The sequence below is a fragment of the Procambarus clarkii genome, chromosome 63 (assembly GCF_040958095.1).
Source record: "Procambarus clarkii isolate CNS0578487 chromosome 63, FALCON_Pclarkii_2.0, whole genome shotgun sequence".
Lineage (NCBI taxonomy): Eukaryota > Metazoa > Arthropoda > Malacostraca > Decapoda > Cambaridae > Procambarus > Procambarus clarkii.
In genome coordinates, this window is record NC_091212.1 from 25554743 (window position 1) to 25577245 (window position 22503).

Sequence of the window (22503 nt, forward strand, 5' to 3'; positions counted from 1 at the left end):
TGGTTGAGGCTGACCCCAGAGGTCAGATCTGTCGCCTCGCTGGCGTCCCCTCTCTCTCCCTCATGCTTGGCACCAGCTATGTACTCACTGACCCTATGGCAAGTATGCTTAATTCCTCTGTATCTAATTTACCCTTGGGCATACGGCGGCCTCTGTATTTTATAAGTATTCCTGGTTATGTGGGCATCCTGGAGACACCCAACAAGACAGTTTACCATCCAGGGTTAACAGAGATAGTGCTTGTGCACGAGATCGATGCACTGTGCACTGCAATGAGCCATTCAAGTCAGCTGTGGGAGAATCTTGAGAGACCATACTCTCACAGTCAACATGCGGAACAGAGCCGGCCACTGTATTAAGGTGAAAAGAAGCTGCACAGTACCTTGTGCCCCTACCAGTGATGAAACTACATCCTATCCAGAGGCAAACAAAGGCATATGAAACACCCCAGCTGACTCCAAGGGCGGGCAATCACCGAGCAGCGAAAGACCACGGCGGAGGAAGGTCCCAAGTGACTTGTGGAAGAGAACCCAAAGTCACAAGGGCAGTACTTACAGGGCACCTAGGGAAGGTAACCCTAGGCACATGCAGCTAGAGTACTGGTGAAATTACTCCTGGCTCGCTCACCACCAGGGACAGGACCACACCACAAGGCACAGCACAGAGTCAGTGTGCCTGGGATCTTAGAACTAGGGGTGTGGACAGCTGGCATATGGGTCCGGGGATGCACAGACAGCGGTGCAGTGACGGTTGTGACGTAATGCTCGTTTTTCGTTTGGGGGAGTTCTGTCCACCAGTTCGTCTTTCTGTAGCAACATTTAAACCAGATGGGATTTGTTTTGGAGGCCTACCTTTCTGGGTGCCTGATCCGGTCGATGGCAGACATAGAATGCATTCAACCCCACAGGGGTTTCTATAGGCCATTGCTCCTCTTGTCTTTCTGAGGGGGCCAGGTTCTGGCTCGTGATCCCTGGTAGGCCTAAGAACTCTATTTGATTTGACTGATGCCAGGGACTAAGATATTCATATCAGCCTGGATAGCTCAGGGTAGCCAAAGGGGCTACCCCCCCCCCCCCCCAGAAACCCCTATGGAAATAACATCCCAAATGCACTAGAGAAAATAATCTTATAGAAGACTGCCCTAAGCACATTAAGCCCCGGTACACTTCAGGTACACCTGGCCACCACACCACGAACAGCAGAGGACATCACGAAGGTAAAAACACTGCCAGGAAACTGAGGCCAGAGTTCATGACCGCCCTGGATTGCATAAGCCAACGAACTGATGTTGGGTAGCCTGTGCGGTGGGTCAGGGGCTCCCCTCTTCCCCTCCTGGGTGGGAAGGGGGCTGCCTGGAAGAGTGGTGTGGCAACGTAGTGTGACTTTCCTTGTTTGCTTGTTTCCTTGGGAATTGAGAGAGTTCTGCCTCTCTCTTCAATTGTCGATTGCAATTTTCTTACCATGTGAGGTCGAGGTCTGTTTTGTTACGCCTACCTTTCTGGGTGCCTAACCCCGGTCGATGGCAGATAAAGAAAACCCCCAACCACACGGGGGTTTTCCAGGGCCACTGCTCCCTGTGCTTCTCTGAGGGAGGAGGGGCCAGGTTCTGGCTTGTGGTCCCCAGCAGGCTGAACTCCTTTCACTAATGACATGGTCTAATGAATTGCATATTAGCCCAAAAGCTCCAGGGAGCCAGAGGGGCTCCCCACCGAAATCCACTTTTTCTATGCATCGGTTGGTTAGGCTAAGCGGATTGCTTGAGTTCATGCACTTCTAGATAGGTTAGGATGTTGGATTTTGTATATGGTGACAAATTGAGAGTATGGGCTGATATTCTAGATTTATGCCATTGAAGTTAACTAATACAGTACAATATGTCTATTTGTTGTATGCCACTAAAGTTAACTAATACAGTATGTATATTTGTTGTACCTACCATCTCAAAATAAATAAGTAGGATGCAGAGCAAGTAGAATAAAATAAACTGATTATAATCACATATGTAATAAGGCATTAAGAAAAATACTTTTGCAAAATACTGTACTGAAGGATCAATGGAGAAATATTAAAATAAGAACTTCGGTACATTTATTTAAAAAAAGGGCAGCATGATGTTGGTGTTACTATGGTGGTTATTGTGGATGAGGTGGTTGTGGTTGAGTTGGTGATAGTGAGTTGTTGTTCTGAGTGTGGTACAGTTTGTATTGGTTGTGGATGTGTTTGTAGTTATGATGATTGTGGTGGTAGTGGTAAAGTATTTGTATTGTCAAAAGACTCAATACACTCCACTGGCATCCCTCAAAAAATTATACAGTATTATACCTGAATTACCAAGTCAGTTCCAGTGTAGTGAACCGTATAATACTGTAATAGAATGGAAGGAATAAACTAGGTAAAATACAGTACTGTTTATGCATCAATTGTCATTATGTGTGTTTCATGGTGTAACCTCAAAGAATTATTAATTTAAGTTTTTAATTACAGTATATCTTACGTCTGATAAAAAGTACATAGAATTTTGACAGAGTACATTCATGTAATTGAATGATTCATATCAAACCTTACTTTGTGGTAAGAATGTAGAGATGTGTGTCAGGATCCGCAGCCAAATGTGTACAAACTACACATTCACAGCCAGCAAGGGGATGTGGAGCATACAAATGCTGCAAATTAACTTAGAATTAGTCTTAAGAGTAACAAAAACTTAATAAGAAAAAGAAAAGCATTTGACATGAAAATTTTGTTTACACAAAACAGTACAATGGTACCTCCGATTACAAATTTAATTCGTTCCCAGAGACGGTTCGTAAACCAAAAATTCGTAAATCGAAACGAATTTTCCCATAAGAAATACAGTAATGTAAATTGAATTAATCCGTCACACACATGCCCATAACAACATCAAGCAGTGATAACTTCTTTGGGGTACTCTCTCCCCTACGTTTTGCAGGCATACCACTAGGACCTGGTTGTGGCTCATGGCTTGCATGTCTTACTAAGAGTTGTCTTTAGACACTTGTTTTTCCCTTCGTTATAATACTTGACTTTAGTGAGACAACACATTGTCATTAAATTGGTTAAAGCAACCGCCTGCTACAGCTTTATCTGGGTGACACTTTTCCGCAAAACTTTGCAGTTCTTCCCATGCTGCACACATTTTCTTAATTAATGAGGAAGGGACGTCCCTAAGGTCCAGGCATCCGGTTCCAACAGAAGCTGGATCTGAGAAAGAATGGTCATCCGAAAGGAGGGCAAGGAATCCAGGAGTTCAGACGAAACAAGTCCAGAATGAACTGCAGATCCGCACGGTCCCATTTCGGCACTGGAAACGGGCAAGAAACCCACCTGAGGGGACAGAGTCGTTTCGACCACGCCCAAACGCACCCACTTCGAGATGACCCGACAGAGCGCAGGGAAAGAAGAGTCCTGTCAGCCCCGAACCCCCACAAAGGAGTAGGATACCAAGACAGGACGGAGGATACGACCAGAAACGCCCACAAATCGTAGGACCAGGCATGAGCAAACAGTGAGTCTTCTCCCCATCTCCCCGTCAACGGGGCGAACCATGAAAGGGCCGATGCCCCGTATGAGAAGCCAGCCAGCACCAACCAGACGACGCTGGCTCCGAAGAAAATGTCGGCTCAGAAGCTGGCACTAAATGCCCCCCCCCCCAACCAGACCTACGAAACCCCAAGCCTTGGCATGACCCTTCTAAGAAGGCCGAGAATGGCCACCCAGGATAACCAACAAGTCCGACACAGAACAACAACTAGACAAAGCTGCCTGCAGAAACTGCGTGACAGCAGTCACTGCAAACAGCAATGGACAATACGGCGACGAAAACTTAACAGCCAGGGCCCAAGCAGATTCCAAAGAGAGAGCTAGCACTGTGGGAAATTTTTACCCACCATATCTAATTATCATCTAAGAAATGTATAATTTCTATATCATATCTATATAATATCTAAATCATATCAAAATCATATCAAATTGTATCAAAATCATTATAGAATCATAATAGATTCATTATACAGCTTGATCCTAGATGACAATGCTACTATGATCACGTACGCCATAGGGCCCTATAGATGCCTACGTGACTTTGTGCATGATCTCTCAAGGATCCAGAAGCTTCTAGAAGGATTTCTTAATTAAAAAACTATTGGAACATTAATCGCTTCCGGTAGAGATAATAAATCGAATCCTTAATAAAAGTCAGTGGTACTATCAAGTACTACTTATAATCTTTAAATCCTATATCTAATTATATTATAATCACATCGTATATCAATCATATGTCTAGACAGTAAAAATAATCAATCAATATTCATAGAAGGCTACCGTGCTCAGGGAGCATGGGGGGGGGGGGGCGATGGCTGGGAGAGAAGTGCCCAACACACCCCGCGGCACTTCGCGTTTGTTTACAACTGAGTGAACGGTGACGGATCCTTAGCAAACATTATTTAGCTCAGGACATCTTATCTAATTATCTTTATCACCAGTGAATACTCTCTAGAACTGGGGGAGTACCTGGACAATATCTACAAAGAAAACCCTAGAACATTTATATCTATAAGAGTAGAGTGGAGCACACAGTGACTTGTCTCCACCTTCACCACTATCATTCTTCTGCAACGCAGTTAAAGAAAAATCACATAGCAACGCTACTAGTACATCATACAGCAACGCTGTTATATATAAAATATCTTGCCTAAACTCGCGACAAGAGTTTAACACAACAACTGATAACACAAGAGTGTTATCAGTCTGGCACACTGTCAGACAAGGCACCCGGCAAGCAGAGAAGTATATTGAGGTTATTTTGGTATATAATTGGCCAATTGTATGCTTGTGTGACTTTAATATTCTATAAGTCTGTCTGTTGGTTATAAGCGAGGCAACGCCTCATATCTCAGTAAGTTTATTAATATTGTAGGGCAGCAGTAGAATCTTTATCCAAGCACTAGACCTCATGAGTGTCCATTATGTGAGAAAAGATTCAGTTGCAATAAGTAAATAAAACCTCATGATTGTCCATTGTGTGGGAAAGGATTCAATCAAGCTGACTGTACCTAATAAAATAAATTGAGTATAAATACATTGCATATATATTTGAATATATAAATTAAGTTAACAATTGCTTGCTTAGTTATTTTTTAAGTTATCATATATGTTCATTTAATTGAATATAATTTCTAGTACTTAGTTAACAGTACTTAGACTACATTTAAAGTCATTTATCATACTTTTACAATTTAAATTGTTGTTTATAGTATAAGAACATATTGGTTGTTAACAGTTATGGTGCTAGGCTAGACTATGTACATGTTTAAATCTCTGATTTAAACAGAGCCAGTGTTCAGTCATATAACTGAATTTATTAAATCTTATCCTTGTATAAAATACAGGCTGATGTGAGAATCCCTGTCTACAGGTGGACTGGAACTTCTATCAACTAATTCATTCACCCCACCTGCCCCCTTACAGCCCACAATCTGTCATTAGGAAAAGAGGAGCTAGGATTTACAACCCTAGCTAGAGATTTTAGTTGAATTAATTTGCAGACAGTAATTATTTAATTTAGTTCAGTACAAGTCCCTGGTAGTCTCCTCTTATATCAATCCCAGCAGGTTTTTCCCAGAAGCACAGTCTGGTGGCACGCGAGGTGAGAAGCAAAAAATAGAGACACCGCCTCCTTGTGAATCGGCGCAAACAGCTTCAACAGTGCGGCCAATGCCCTAGTCGCTGAAGTCAGCACCCCAGATGATAGCTCGATACTTAATGCCCCCACATCCTCCTCAAGCAGCCACCAAAGATACTGAAAGGGAGGGAACCTGCAAGTGGTCTTATAGCCACACCAGGCAGACCCCCACCCACTAGGCAAACAAAACAAAAAGTAAAAGAAAAACCCCGCAAAAAACCAGCATTGAATGTAATGAAACGCCATTTTTTGGGTGAGCCCTGGAGGCTCCCTGGAGCTTATTGGGCTAATGTATGTTATATTAAACCGGAACATTAGCTAAGGAGTTCAGACCTAACAGGGACCATCGCCAGAACCTGGCCCCTTCAAAGAGGTTTCAGGGAGCAATGGCCCTGGAAAACCCCCTTGTGGTTGGGGTTTTAATTATCTGCCATCGACCGGGGCAGGCACCCAGAAAGGTAGGCATAACAAAACAAACCCCACTTGGTAAAAACTAGAACAAAAAACCAAACAGAGGTAGAAACTCCCTACAATCCCAAGGAAACAAGCAAACATCACGCTTTACTGCCGCACCAATCGTCCGCGCAGCCCTCCCCGCCCCGAGAGGGGGAGGGGTGAAGCCCCGGACCTACCGCGCTGGCTGCCTAGCACCAGTTCGGAAGCTAAGCTTCAACCAATGCGAAAAAACCGCCGACCAGTGGGAGGGAGGGAGGGTTGCCAGGGAGCCTCCGGGGCTCACCCAGAAAATGGTGTTTCATTACATTCAACGCTGGTTTTCTGTGGAGAGCCCCTACAGCTCCCTGGAGCTTCATACCCAAAGAGAAGGAAAAGAAAGGGCTGACCCGGGAGGTGGCCGCCACAAACTCCGCAATGCAAAGCCGAGACAATAGGCTGCAACCTACGACCCAAGGCAACAAGAACGCACAGGAGCAGACACGCGCATAAAGAATGGGCGGCCAAGAACCTGTGCGACCCTTAAATCCCTGTGCCCGAAATGAGCCCTAGACGTCACCAACACAGCAGCGAAAGCTGCAAACGTCCAAACAGCACTGGCGCAAGGACAGACCGCAGGTTGGAAGACAAAAACTCTGAGGACGACCTGGGAGACCCGAGCCCTGAAACAGGGAACGAGGGGAACCGGATCAACCCAAAGCGCATCCCCAGACACAGTACGCAGGTAACGGCAAAAAAAAGAGCAACTGGACAACTCAGGATGCAACCCCGGCCAAACCAATCAAGCATCAATAACCCAAGGCCCTCTCCGGAAATCAGCCGTCTCGACCGTTGCCAGAAGGACGGAGAAAGGTTACAAATGTACAAACCTACCACCAGTACCAAAGAGCAGAAACCTGAACCGAAGGGGCTACCACGAACTGAGGAGAAAATAAGAGGGCACCCTGATCAAGGACCAGGATGACTCAAGCGACGCATGAACAGAGGTGAAACAAAACACAAGAAAGCATACGGAACGTGGCAGATGTGACATCCACCCCGAACGCAAGCTGGAGCGGCTCCGCCAGCGCCGTACAAAACAAGGCGACAGCAAGAAACATCAAATAACTGTAGTCCAGAAAACCCAAGAAAGGACAAGACAACCCGATGTGAAAGAGAAGACAACCTACGAAGAGCAAGAAAAAGGTGCAAAGAAACCCCAGGAACGTTAAACTGTCGCCGAGACGAAGCTTGCAGGTGGGACACCATCAACAAAGCCACCTGATCACCACAGATGGTGATACCCACATCAAAATACCAGATGCAAAGAGCCAAGGAGAAGGCCGAACCTGTCACGTACAGGACCGGTCCGACCCGCCGAAAGAGGCGGAGTTGCGGGAAAATGCCCTGGGTTCGGACACCTATCAAGCAGCGTCTGAAAATAAATAAATAAATAAAGCTGGGCTGGCCACCAAGGGACCATAAGGACTACTCTCGTGGGAATGGGCTCCAACCGAGCTAAAATCCGAAGCAACAGCTGGACCGGGAGAAGAGGAACAGGTACCCCCACCTCGACTAGTCCTGCCGAAAGGCATCCACCGTGAACGCCTCGCAGGCGGGTAAGGGCGCCACAGAATGGGCGACACCTAGACCACGCTGACTCGAAGGCGTCCATGGCCAGGAGTCCATACGTCCAGCAGAGCCAACAAAACGAGTCGGCGACTGGCCAAACCGCGAACAGAGGAATGAACAGAGACAGCTATCCGCCAGGACATAGGACACACCCTGGACATGAACCTCATGGTTAGCCAAACCCCGAGAATCCAGCAAACGAACCACTCTAAGGGACCAACCCCAAAGGTCAAACACCTAAGAGAAACCCTGTGGTTCCGGCAAAGAACCGCCAGAGAACAGTCCGAATGGAGCTGAATGGCAGAGCACAGAGTGACCCGAACCCTCCAAAGTGCAAACCAGACAGCCACGAACTCCCGAACCGTGCTGAGAGCCCGACGGACGGACAGACCCCACCATCCCCGGCCGACCTGGTGAGCACTGGTTACAAAGCCCCAGCCGAGAGATGAGAAGGGGATGCCGCAATATCGGCGCGAAAAGCTTCAACAAGGCAGCTGACGAACGCGCTGCCAAGGACAAGGCGCCGGACCCAAGTGCCATCACATCCTCCACGAGCCAATCCGAGAACAGCTCCAGGAGGGAAAAGAACCGCAAGGCCGAAGCCAAAAGGCCCTGGGCGCGCAAGTCCTCCTCCACGAGCGCCGCCGAAAGGGAGGGAAGCTGCACATGGAGCTGAACAACGCCCACATCGCGGGGAAGGGAAGGGGCAAACAACACTCATTCAGGTACTCAAGATCGCCCCCCAGGAAAACCTGAATCACCGTGGAAGCTTCCCGCCACTCCAGCGTGCGGGAACGACAGAAGGAATGCCAGGAATCCAGAACAAACAAGGGGCAGTCCGCTAGCAAGGAAGACTCCAGAACCTCGTAACGGAGCCAGAAAGGGAACAAAGTCCCAAACCTGAATTCGGATGGATCCATCTCCGAGGCATAATCCGGGTCATGCAGGAGGTACGCTGCAAGGGCCGCCCGCACCACACCAGGTTGGATGCGATACGCCGAAAACCTTCAGAAAGACGGAACCGACGCACCCAGGGGAACATGGAACCGAACCCGGGGAGGGGGGCCGACACCAAATCAAACTCGTACACTGAGGGGAGAAAAGAAAACCTCACTCCTTGTAACAACAAACCCCGCTCAGAAGGAATAAAAACCCAGGCGGGGTCCAGTGGGGCCAAAGGCCCCCAAGTCAGCCCCTCCCCAGAGCCGAAGTCTCTCACAGCAGGACCCAGGGCCGAGACCTCCCCCCAAGCACCGAACCCACAAGACAAGGACGGAGCAGCCGTAGAAGCCGGAAGAAAGGGGGCCCACTGGTCAGACCCAGAAGCTTTGGCCGGGAGACAAGACTCAAAAGCCTATAGCATCATCCTCAAGAACTGAGGTGTGGGTAGCCGGCGTGAAGGGTCTGGGGCTCCCCTTCCCCCTCCCGGGGAGGGGGGAGCTGCGCAGACAGCGGTGCGGCGACGTGTGACGTCATACTAGTTTGCTCGTTTTCTGTTGGGAGTTCTATCCACTAGTTCAGCTTTTGGTAGCAATTTTAACCAGAATAGGGGTTTGTTTTGGGGTGCTTACCTTTCTGGGTGCCTGATCCGGTCGGTTGGCAGACAGAATGCTTCCAACCACACAGGGGTTTCTATAGGCCATTGCTCCCCTTGCCTCTTTGAGAGGGCCCGGTTCTGGCCGTGGTACCCGGTAGGCCTAAGAACTCCATACACATGACTGATGCCAAAGTCTGACATTAGCATATCAGCCAGGGATAGCTCCAGGGAGCCGACGGGGCTCCCCCAGAAAAGTATAACACCCCACAAAAAAACAGGAACCAGCCTCTGCATAGGTAAGTTGGCTGTGCAACACCTTGATGTCCCAACCAGCAACAATACCACTCCCTACCCAAGGCCAAAGAAGGGTCACGAAACCCCAGCTGGCCCCATGGGCGGGGTCAATGCCAAGCAGCAAAAACCCCTATGGAACTGGCGTCCCGAAAGCACCAGGGAAGATAACCCTGATAGGCAAGGGCAGTCCTCACAGGGCACATAAGACAGGCTGCCCTAAGTGCATGCAGCTCCAGGACCCTTAAGAACACATGTCCATCACACCACGAACAGCAGAGGACACCACCAAGGCAAAACGCTGCCCGGAAACCGAGGTCAGAGTTGACGACCGCCCCGCATCTGATTAACCAACAAACTAGAGTTGCTGGGTAGTCGGCGCGAGGGGTCTGGGGCTCCCCCTCCCGCTCCTGGAGAGGGAAGGGCTATGTGGACGAGTGGCAAGGTGTGACGTTTGCTTGTTTGTTCATTTCATTGGGAATTGAGGGAGTTCTGCCTCTCTGTTCGGTTTTCGATTGCAATTTTCTTACCATGTAGAGTCTGTTTTGTTATGCCTACCTTCCTGGGTGCCTAATCCCGGTCGATGGCAGATAAGGAAACCCCACAACCACAGGGGTAGGGGGGTTTCCAGGGCCATTGGTCTCTGTGCCTCCTTGAGGAGGGTCAGGTTCTGGCTTGTGTTCCCCGATAGCCTGAACTCCATTAACTAATGTCCTGGTCTACTGTATTGCATATTAGCCTCATAGCTCAAGGTAGCCGGAGGAGCTTCCCACAGAAAAAATGAATAGCATGAATTGTAAATATAAAATTGTGATAAGGAAATGTGCATGAATAATTATTAGGCACCTGCACAGTTATTGTTTATATGAGGTACACAAGTAGATTTTTTGTTATGAATCATATTTTAGGATAAAAAATCAATCATGTAATTAACAGAGCACTTGATCCAAAATTTAGGATCCAAAACAAGCAACCCTTTGGCACTGTGACGTAAGAAAGAAAGAGAGACCAAGTTGCAAGCAATTTCTGAAATTTTCATCCACCAATTAACCCTTAAATGACCCCAATTGCTATCTGTCATTCCCTTCCATGCTCAAATTAACAAATTTGACCTTTTACATTAGTTTTAAGAACTATTTTTCATGCGCATCATGCTGTAGAACTTTGAATTAGCCAAACCATTTAAGGGTTAAAGATATTGTTAGTTTATATCAAACCTTTACATAATACTAAAAGTAAATCAGATATATGATCCAGTACAAAAATCTTAGTCTTAATGTAATAAGGATGATCTTAGTCCATCTCCTTATTACTTCCATACCTCATATGATGTAGCTTCTGGCATTAGGGATGTTACAGTATCCCTATTGCAAGAATCACTTGGAGAGGATTCAGGCAGACTATCCTCCAGTTGAGCTTCACTTGCTTGTAAAACATTTGTCAGTTTCCGTGCTAGTAGTCTTATTGCATCACTCTCTGTAAACAGCTACAAAATCTAAGAAACTGAGAGAGTCTATAAACTTCATATTCAATATCAACATAAAAAGCCACAAAGTAAATATTTTCTTCTTACCGACTATAAATCTACAATTTATGCCTCTGATTTATTGTCACTCAACATCTACATCCTTCAGAAACATTTAAGCATTTAATACAATACAAAGCACCCTGAACTATCAATAACCTTATAAAACAGGTATACTATATATAACACAGAGGATATAGAAAAGTCAAAACACATTTGAAAAAGTACCTGTATTTGCAGCTGTAAGGCATGGTGTTGGTGAAGAGTACACCTCGGCAACAGTCACTATACAGGACCTACTGCTGGTTCTGCTAGTGGAACCACGACATTCTAGGCTGTTTACACTGCTTCTGTGACTACTACAGCTGCTCCATGTTCCCACTGACACCCCCTGAGATGTCAAAGAAATTAATCCTTTCTCACATATTACTGTTTTTTTTAAACATAACTGTATTCATATCCAGTAATATTTTCACTTCCTAATGACACCATTACATGATATCTCATTCAAATCAATACAATTTGTATACAGAAAATTCTGGTGGGAGGCCCGTTGGCTTCTCGGAGCTATCCAGGCTGATATGGCATCAGCTTTCTGGCATCAAAGTGCATGGAGTTCTTGCCTACCGGGGGAACCAAGAGCCAGAACCTGGCCCCCGCTTAGAAAGGCACGAGGAGCAATGGCTTATAGAAACCCCCGTGTGTTTGGGAGCATTCTATGTCTGCCATCGACTGGGTCTCATACCCAGAAAGATAGGTGTCCCAAAACAAACCCCTATTCTGGTGAAAATATTCCTACCGAAAGCCGAATGAGTGGCCAGAACTCCCCAAACAAAACTTAGCAAACGAACATGACGTCATCACATTGCTGCACTGCTGTCTGTGCAACCCCCTCCCATCCCTGGGAGGGGGAAGGGGGAGCCCCCAGACTCTCGCACTGGTGATCAAACCATCAGTTCCTGGCTGATGTGATACTGACAGGTCATGTGCCTCTGGCTCCTGCTTTGGTTTCAGTTCTGTGCCTTGTGGAGTGGTCTGTCTCTACAGGTGTTGTGTGAGCCAGAAGTAATATTCTACAATACTCGAGATGAATGCACCTAGGGTTTCCTTCCCTAGGTGCCCAGTAAGTACTGCCCTTGGGGCTTGGGGCCACCTTCCACAGGTCGCTGTGGGATCTACCTCCGCTGTGTCTTTTACTGCTCAGTTCTTGGCCGCCCTTGGAATCAGCTGGGGTTTCTGTTTGCCCTTGTTTGCCTCTGTGTAGGAGGTAGTTTTCATCACTGGTAGGGGCGCGGGGTACTGCGCAGCTAGTTATTACCTATTATAGCGGCCGGCTCTGTTCTACCTGGGTATGTTGTTCTCTTGCGGGAGTTTTCTTTTGTTTTTGTTTTCCTGCCTGTTGGGGGTCTGCCTTTGGTTGGTTGCCCCTATCTATACTTGGGGGTCTTTATATAGACATGTCTTGGGTTCTTGGTGGTACCCCCACTTGCTAGGCCCCCCGCAAGTCGACACGTCCCGGGGGTTCAGCTTTTAAAAGTTTGCTTGGTAGTTTAGGAGCTGGTTTGCAGTCCCCTACCTGGGCTTCCCTTAGTGTTACAAAGGCTAAGAGCCCTAGGAAATCCCACGGTGGGCTCATTGGTCCAATGGATGTGACCCTTGAGTCTCCTCTCGCTATGTGCGAGGTTCATGGTTGCTCTGTTCTCTTGTCTTAGGGTGACAATCACCGGTTGTGCCTTTACTATGCTGCCTGTAATGTCGGTGATTCTTTTGACCCGGAGTAGTGTGGCATTTGTTGTTTGTACCTGCTCCAATTCACCTAAGCAGGGTCTAGTTAGAGTTGAGACTCGGGCGGTCTCGGGGGAGTCCCTTTCTGGGGTGGCGGCGGAGGCATTCGAGCCTGGTACTCCAGCCAGAGCTTTTGGGTCTGACCAGTGGGCCCCTTTCGTTCCTGCTTTTTCGGCTTCTCCTGCCTTTTCTTTTGAGGTGGGGGGGAAGGCGGGTTTGTGTTTGGATGACGGCTCAGCCCCAGATCTTCGTGGCGAGGTTCCCAGGGTGGGAAAGAGGATGACTTGGGAGCCTTGGGCCCCATTGGACTACATCTGGGTTTTTGAACCCTCTGAGTTGGGCTTGGTGTTACAGGGAGTGGGTTTCTCTTTCGCTCCCTCCTCGTACAACTTGGATTGGCATCTACCCCTCCCCAAATTTGGTTCCTTGTCCCCGACAGTTCTTTGGTTCCGTCCTTATAGAGGTTTCGGCGTCCCGCGTCCCCGTCCCATGTGATGCGGGTAAGCCCTTGTGGCTTACTTCCTGCGTGACACGGATTATGTCTTCGTGTATGGTTCTTCGTGTCCTTATTGGATTCGTTATGAAGTTCCGGAGTTGTCCTGGTTAGCAGACTGCCCTCTCTTCTCTTTGGTGGCGTGGGATATGTTCTGTTGATCACACAAACTTGAGTAGCAGGAGGCTCCGGTGACATTGCAGGTTTTCCTGGGGGGCGAATTTGAGAATCTCAATGCATGCTTGTTTGCCCTTCCGTGGGATGTTGTAGTGATGCAGCTTCATGTGCGGGTTCCTTCCCTTTCCTCTGCATTGGTCGCCGAGAAACTGCATACACGTGACCTACTGGCTTCGGCCCTGTGTTTCTTCTCCTTCCTTGAGCTGTCTATGGACTGGCTTGAGGTGGATGTGGAGGAGCTTGGGACCGCCTCTGGGTCTGGTGCATTGCTCTCGGCAGTGCGTGCATCATCTACATTGTTGGAGCTGTTTGCGCCACTCCTGCGGAGTGTGGTTTCGTGGTTTTTGCTTCTTGACTCGCCTGTCTGCAGGCGGTGCTCGCTTCTTCCTTGGAATCTGCTTGGGTCCTAGCTCTTAGACTATCTTCGCCTTTTTGTCTACGGTTGTGCAGTTTTTGCAGGCAGCTTTGGCTAGTTGCAGTCCTATGTTGGAATTGCTGGTCCTCTGGGGAGCTGGTGATAGGCCTTCCCGGCTGGGTCGTGCCAGGGCTCGGGGTTCTTCCCGTCGTGGTTGGCCTGTGGTGTCAGTTTTGGCTGCCTACTCTATCCCTGGTCAGTTTTCTGTTGGTGCCGGATGTTAGGATGATGTCTCTGGATCTCTAGGACACACATTGGCATGTCCCGCCTCATTTGGGGTTTTGGGAATGGTTTGGTTTTGTTGTGGGGCATCAGGGTTACCACCTTCATTGCTTTCCTTTCAGTTTCCATTTGGCGTCTCGCGTTTTCACACGCCTTACTCAGGTCGTGGTGGCCTGCCTGTGTTGGTTTGGTGTTTGGGTTCTGGCCTACCTCGATGACTGGCTGGTTTGGGCTCCCAGCCAGTCCGTGAGTCTACTGGCCAGGGATTTGGTTCTTTCCCAGCTCACCAGGTTCGGGTTCTTGGTGAACTGGCGGAAGTCCCATTTGGTTCCTTCTCAGGTTCAGTCTTGGCTGTGTCTTGTGTTGGACGCTCAGACTGCTTTCTTGTCTCTTCCTCTGGCGCCTCTGCTTCGCCTGCGTTCTCACCTTCGTCTGTTCCTGAGGGGCTCCCGGGTTGCAAGGCGGTTGCTCGAGGATTTGTGCGGGAGCCTGAACTTTGCCACAATGATCTACCCGACAGGTCGGGTGTAGCTTCGTCGGCTGTTCTGGTTCTTCCGGGGGTGTCCTTTCTGCCTCTGTCGCGACCGCTGGGTTCGGCCTCCGAGATCTTTGTGTCGGTTGCTGCATTGCCGGCTTCCTCTTCGGGTTTTTCGAGGTTCAGTGCCTTGGCGCCTACCCGAACCTCACTCAATGTGTTCCCGGACGCGTCGTCTCCTTGCTGGGGCTTTGTGACCAGTGCTCACAAGGCTGGCCAGGCATGGTGGAGTCTGCCCTTCCGTCGGGCTCACAGCACGGTGCGGGAGTTCGCGGCTGTGTGGATGCTGCTATGAAGGATTCAAGTCGCTCGCGGATCAATAATCCAGCTCCATTCGAACTGCTCCCCTGTGGTTCATTGCCTGAATTGAGGGGATTTGATGTGGTTCTTGGCTCTTTGGGACTAGTCACTTCAGGCGACTCGTCTGCTGAGGGTTTGGCTCTCCTGGCGGTTCAAGTTTGGGGGTGTCCAATTTCCTTGTGGACGGTCTGTCTCGGTTGATTTCCCGGAGAGAATGAACCGAGACAGAATTCCCCCGACCATTCATTCCCTGTCCACGGAATGGATGGTCGATGCCGTCTCGTTCAGTTGGCTCTGCTGGACATTCGGGCCTTCGGAAGTGGTTTTCTTCACGTCGGCGTGGTCAAGGCGTCGCCCAGTATACGTGGCGCCCTTTCCCGACTGCGAGGCCGTCGGGGTTGACACCTTCAGGCAGGACTGGGTGAGGTGGGGTTCCTGTACATCTTTTCCCCAGTTCAGCTGTTGCTCCAGGTCCTGGCTCGCTTGGAGACTTACCATGGGAGAGTTATCCTTCTGGCTCCTTGATGGCCAGCCCAGCCTTGGTTTCAGGCGCTGCTTGCTCGGTATCCGAACCCGAGGGTCCCCCTCTGTCAGCTAATCGGTCCAGCCCGGTACAAGGCTGGTTCGCTCTTCTCCCCGAGTCTTCGCATCTAGAGTTTCTGACTCGAGTCTCACATCGACTTGTATGGGGAGCAGGTAGCTTAGTTGCTGGTCTCCCATCTGCGTGCTTCGTCTAGGCGGCAGTATGGAGTTCCCTGGTGTCCTTCTGTTATTTTCTATCATTGCGTAATGTCCTTCGGTCTCAGATATGGTTGTTTTGTCATTCCTTTCGTGGTTGTTTCTGGACCCTCGTCTTATGCTGAATACTGTCGCCTCATATCGTAATTACCTAAGTGTAATTACCTAAGTGTAGTTACAGGATGAGAGCTACGCTCGTGGTGTCCCGTCTTCCCAGCACTCTTTGTCATATAACGCTTTGAAACTACTGACGGTCTTGGCCTCCACCACCTTCTCACTTAACTTGTTCCAACCGTCTACCACTCTATTTGCGAAGGTGAATTTTCTTATATTTCTTCGGCATCTGTGTTTAGCTAGTTTAAATCTATGACCTCTTGTTCTTGAAATTCCAGGTCTCAGGAAGTCTTCCCTGTCGATTATATCAATTCCTGTAACTATTTTGTATGTAGTGATCATATCACCTCTTTTTCTTCTGTCTTCTAGTTTTGGCATATTTAATGCTTCTAACCTCTCCTCGTAGCTCTTGCCCTTCAGTTCTGGGAGCCACTTAGTAGCATGTCTTTGCACCTTTTCCAGTTTGTTGATGTGCTTCTTAAGATATGGGCACCACACAACAGCTGCATATTCTAGCTTTGGCCTAACAAAAGTCATGAACAATTTCTTTAGTATATCGCCATCCATGTATTTAAATGCAATTCTGAAGTTAGAAAGCATAGCATAGGCTCCTTGCACAATATTCTTTATGTGGTCCTCAGGTGATAGTTTTCTATCTAGAACCACTCCTAGATCTCTTTCTTTATCAGAATTCTTTAAAGATTTCTCACATAATATATAGGTTGTGTGGGGTCTATGTTCTCCTATTCCACATTCCATAACATGACATTTATTAACATTAAATTCCATTTGCCAAGTGGTGCTCCATATACTTATTTTGTCCAGGTCTTCTTGAAGGGCATGACAGTCATCTAAATTTCTTATCCTTCCTATTATCTTAGCATCATCAGCAAACATGTTCATATAATTCTGTATACCAACTGGTAGATCATTTATGTACACAATAAACATCACTGGTGCAAGAACTGAACCCTGTGGTACTCCACTTGTGACATTTCTCCATTCTGATACATTGCCTCTGATTACTGCCCTCATTTTTCTATCAGTCAGAAAATTTTTCATCCATGATAGAAGCTTACCTGTCACCCCTCCAATATTTTCCAGTTTCCAGAACAACCTCTTATGTGGAACTCTGTCGAAAGCCTTTTTTAGGTCCAGATAGATGCAGTCAACCCAACCATCTCTTTCCTGTAATATCTCTGTGGCTCGATCATAGAAACTGAGTAAATTCGATACACAGGATCTTCCAGATCGAAAACCATACTGTCTGTCTGATATTATATCATTTCTCTCTAGGTGTTCTACCCATTTAGTTTTGATTAGTTTTTCCAATACTTTCACTATTACACTTGTCAATGATACAGGTCTATAATTGAGGGGGTCTTCCCTGCTGCCACTTTTGTAGATTGGAACTATGTTAGCCTGTTTCCACCCGTCTGCTACGATTCCTGTACACAGGGATGCCTGAAAGATCGTGCGGCGCTTGTGGAGCCACTAAAGCTTGCATTCGGTATTGATGTTACTTCCGCTCTGTTCCACAATCTATCTCATGCACTGTTTCGCCTCCGGCCTGCTCGTGTGCCTAATAAGCTGTCCTGGTTGTTGGACTGGGTGCTCTCCTTTTCCTCTTCTCCTCAGTTTGTCGTGGTCCCTTCGGTTCAGGATTGTTTTTCTACGGCTCTTTTTCCTGTTGGCATTGGCCTCTGGGGGTTGGGTCGGGAAGCTTCATGCTCTCCTCCAGCGCAAGGTTTTTTCTGCTCATTTGGTCCTGGTGATAGATTTGTTCGTTTGCAGCCGTCTCCTTCTTTACAGGCGATGACTGGATTTGCTGCTTTCCGGAAGGGTCCTTGGGTTGTTGATGCTTGGTTGGTCAGGCTAGAGGTGCATCATTTGTTGTGTTTGGTTGCGGCTCTACGCTGTTATCTGTGCATCTTTGCCTCTGTGGCCGTGGGTGTGCTTTGGGTTGACCGTATACCCTTTTCTTCTTTCCTGTTCCAGGGTTCGGGTCTCCTGGGTTGTCCGCAGGGACTTTTGGTTTTGCCAGTTGTCTTGATTTTGAGTTTATCCGCCTCCCGGGTCCTTCCCACTTTTTCCTTGTCTTTGTTGAGGTAGCTCCGGGGAACTGACAGGGCTCCCCCCAGAAAACCAGCGTTGAATGTAATGAAACACCATTTTGTGGGCAAGTCCCAGAGGCTCTCCGGCATCCCTCCCTCCCTCCGGTCGGCGGTGTTTTTCCCATGATTTTTTGACATCAGCCTAAGAACTGATGATTGGATCACCAGCGCAAGGGTCTGGGGTTTCCCCTTCCCCCCTCCCTCTAAGGGGGAAGGGGGGACAGACAGTGGTACGACAACGTGATGACGTCATGCTCATTTGCTAATTTTTGTTTAGGGAGTTCTGTCCACTTGTTCGGCTTTCGGTAGCAATACTGTACTTTCACCAGAATAGGCGCTTGTTTTGGGACACCTACCCTTCTGGGTGCCAGACCCGGTTGATGGCAGACATAGAATGCAACCAACCACGCTGGGGTTTCAATAGGCCATTGCTCCTCGTGTTTCTCTGAGGGAGCCAGGTTCTGGCTCGTGCTCCCCGGTAGGCAAGAACTCCATGCATTTTGATTCCTGAAAGCTAGTAATGCCATATCAGCCTGGATAGCTTCAGGAAGCCTCCTGGACTCTCCCAGAAAATGGCGTTTCATTACATTCAACGCTGTTTTTTTATAAAAAAAATTTCTGTATATCTTAAATACATTCCTTTTCACAGATAATTCTCTCTTTATCCACATTTACATTAGTTAAACTTTAATAATCAGCATATTAGCTTCAATGATAACACAATCTTTCTCTTTCAATGAAACATATTCTCATATTCCTATAAGTGTATTTTTCTTCTACTTTTTCATGATAAACCAAGTAAGAAATTGAACCACCACAGTACATTAGACAAATCATTAGCCTACTATATATAAATTTTAAATATTACTGTAATGTTTGATAATTATCTATGATTTATTGAATTGGAATTATACAGTACCTTGGCTGCAATCACAGTATAATACTGCAATAATTTAAAGATGACATGGTAAGTTACAAGGAGAAAAGTTTTCAAAATTCAGTTTTATTTATCATCACAAGTACCATTACATGAAAACTTAGGCAAGAGTATATAGGTTTACCTGTTTATTCAGGGCCGAGCGTCGGACACGTCGTAAGCTGATGGTACTATATTTTTTTCTCATAAAACTTGAAGAGGGAGGACTTCGACCAATGTTGAGACTACGTGAAGAAGCATAACCCTGACCCCGTAGGAATGCCGTTTTCTTCTCACCAGGTTTTAAGACAGTAGGCAAATGACTGTCAGGAATAGTTGCACTTGACGTTCTTCTCTCTGGGCGTTGCATTTGCCGACAACTCTCACACTTATCCCCTAAAACAACACTTCTTGTATTATTAATCTGGCAACATCCATTAATATTTTTATTTTCCCCTCTAGAGAGCTTGAGTGAACTTCCTATAAAGCTTGGTGGAGCTGACCCACACCTCTGAGATGAAGGGGACTCAACCAAACTGTGTGTGTCTACAGCTTGTCCACGGGAGGCACAATGACATGTTACACACATGTCAGTGCTGCTGCTCTTCTCAAATGCTGCTATTTTCTTTTCTAACTCTGCTACATTTTGCTGCAGTCTGTAAAAAAATTTAAGACTTAGAGTACATGCAAGGTGTTTAGGGTTTCAAGTCATACTCTTTCAAACATACACAAGGCAGTTCATCATGCAATTTGGGATTTGTTGCCCTGGCTTTGGGATGAGTCACTTAGTTCGTCTTGGGATAATCACCAAGCTTATCCTTCTGTCCTTCATAATGATTATTAAATTATTAAATATTATTTAGATCATATACAGTAGCATTTATAAAGCCAATATATTCAGCATGACATGAGCCAGCTTTTCGGTCTCCTTTTGTCTGGATTCTAGATTTTAGTTTGTGTAATTTACCTCCATATAGTCTCTTTGACTTGATATTTTCCATCTTACGAGTTAATGACCATCCCACCTGAAATTTAACAGTCAGGATATAAAGGTCTTGGTTATCTTGAGGTTATCTTGAGATGATTTCAGGGCTTAGTGTCCCCGCAGCCCGGTCCTTGACCAGGCCTCCACCCCCAGGAAGCAGCCCAGAGCAGCTGTCTAACTCCCAGGTACCTATTTAAGGTAACAGAGACATCAGGGTGAAAGAAACATTTTGCCCATTTGTCTCCGCCTCCACCGGGGATCGAACCCGGAACCTCAGGACTACGAATCCGAAGCGCTGTCCATCCAGCTGTCAGGCAAAGTTGTTTTGATTATCCAGATCAAAAGTTCGGATAATTACAGTTAGCCTAGCCTCTATAAACCAGAAGTTTGATTTTTCTTTTACAATTTGTATTATTTTTAAATTGAAAATGTATTGTTTATACTGCATAATGATCTTATAATACTATCACATGCAGATAAAGAATGATAAAGGCAACAAAGAATTTGTGATAAATAGCAAAACCCTTCACCATCCTAAGCCTAATTAGAATTCCAATGTTTCAAATTTCAACAATGAAATGGACAATGAGGGAAGAGTCAAAGGTGAACAAGCCTCTGACAAGAGATCCTACAGTTGGTGACAAAGTTGGCAAGTGCAATACAGGAAATAAAATACAGTACCTAAAATATAATCCTTTAAATAACAATTACACGCTCACATAGTTATACAGTACCATACTTGCTTTCTTAGTAGCTGAAGAACACTTAACAAGAACCTCATAAAAAACCAGCGTTGAATGTAATGAAACGCCATTTTCTGGGTGAGCCCCGGAGGCTCCCTGGAGCTTATCGGGCTAATGTGTGTTATGTTAGACCGGGACATTAGCTAAGGAGTTCAGACCTACCAGGGACCAGCGCCAGAACCTGGCCCCTTCAGAGAGGTTTCAGGGAGCAATGGCCCTGGAAAACCCCATATGGTTGGGGGTTTTCCTTATCTGCCATCGACCGGGGTTAGGCACCCAGAAAGGTAGGCGTAACAAAACAAACCCCACATGGTAAGAAACTACAACAAAAACCGAACAGAGAGGTAGAAAACTCCCTACAATCCCAAGGAAACAAGCAAACAAGCAAACATCACACTTTACTGCCGCGCCGATCGTCCGCGCAGCCCTCCCCACCCCGGGAGGGGGAGGGGGGAGCCCCTGACCTACCGCGCCGGCTGCCAAGCTCCAGTTCGGAAGCTAAGCGTCAACCAACGCGAAAAAACCGCCGACCGGTGGGAGGGAGGGTTTCCAGGGAGCCTCCGGGGCTCACCCAGAAAATGGCGTTTCATTACATTCAACGCTGGTTTTCTGTGGGGAGCCCCTACGGCTCCCTGGAGCTTCATACCCAAAGAGAAGGAAAAGAAAGGGCTAACCCGGGAGGCGGCCGCCACAAACTCTGCAACGCAAAGCCAAGACAACCGGACGCAAACCTGCGACCCAAGGCAACAAGAACGCCCAAGAACAGACGCACACATGGATGGGCGGCCAAAAACCTGTGCGACCCACAAATCCCTGCGCCCGAAATGAGCCCGAGACGTCACCAACACAGCAGCAATTGCTGCAAACGTCTGAACAGCACGGGCGCAAAGACAGACCGCAGTAAGAAGGAAAACACTGCGGACGACCCGGGAGACCCGAGCCCTGAAAACAGGGAACGAAGGAACCGGATCAACCACAGCGCATCCCCAGGCATGGTACGCCGGCAACAGCAAAAAGCACAACTGGACAACACAGGACGCACCCCCCGGCCAAACCAAACAAGTACCAATACCCCAAGAACCCCTCCGGAAAGCAGCCGCCTCGACCGTCGCCAGGACAGAGAAAGGCTGCACACCAATAAAGCTACCACCAGTACCAAAGAGGAGGAAACTGAAACCGAAGGGGCTACCACAAACTGAGGGGAAGAGAAGAAGGCACCCTGAACAAGGACCAGGATGGCTCAGGCGACTCATGAGCAGGCCGGAGGGGAAACAAAACGCGAGAAGACGTAATAAACGTCATACAGTCTCCAAGACGAAGCTCGCAGGTGGGACACCGTCAACAAAGCCACCTGAACACCATAGAGATGGCGATACCTGCGTCAAAATACCAGACGCGAAGAGCCAAAGAGAAGGCCGAACCAGTCACGGACAGGACCGATTCGGCCTGCTGAAAGAGGCGAAGCCTCAGGAAAAACGCCCCGGGTACGGACACCTATCAAGCAGCGTCTGAAAAGAAGGCCGGGCCGGCCACAGTGGAACCATAAGGACTGTTCTCGTGGGAATGGGCTGCAACTGAGCCAGAACCCGAAGCAACAGCTGGACCGGGAGAAGAGGTACAGGTACCCCCCACCTCGACCAGGCCTGCCGAAAGCCTCCACCGTGAAGACCTCGCAGGTGGGAAGGGCGCCACAAAACGGGCGACGCCTAGACCACGCCGACCCGAAGACGTCCATGGCCATGAGTCCAGAAGCCCAACAGAGCCAACAAAACGCATCGGCGACGACTGGCCAACCCACGAAGAGGAATGAACCGAGACAGCTGTCCACCAGGACGCAGGACACACCCC

The 22503-nt window shown here is 47.8% G+C and overlaps 1 protein-coding gene across 2 annotated transcripts in view; it reads right to left on the reverse strand.

Annotated features, from left to right (window-relative positions):
- Positions 1-22503, reverse strand: part of LOC123769451 (uncharacterized) — an 80020-nt gene that overhangs the window by 31729 nt on the left and 25788 nt on the right. For both annotated transcript variants that reach the window (XM_045760559.2, XM_069308811.1), the window contains exons 3-6: positions 19073-19583; positions 11347-11509; positions 10915-11069; positions 2566-2663 (exon numbers count right to left, since the gene is read on the reverse strand). In XM_045760559.2, the coding sequence (XP_045616515.1) occupies positions 2566-2663; positions 10915-11069; positions 11347-11509; positions 19073-19583 (927 nt within the window). The remainder of the gene's footprint in view (positions 1-2565; positions 2664-10914; positions 11070-11346; positions 11510-19072; positions 19584-22503) is intronic.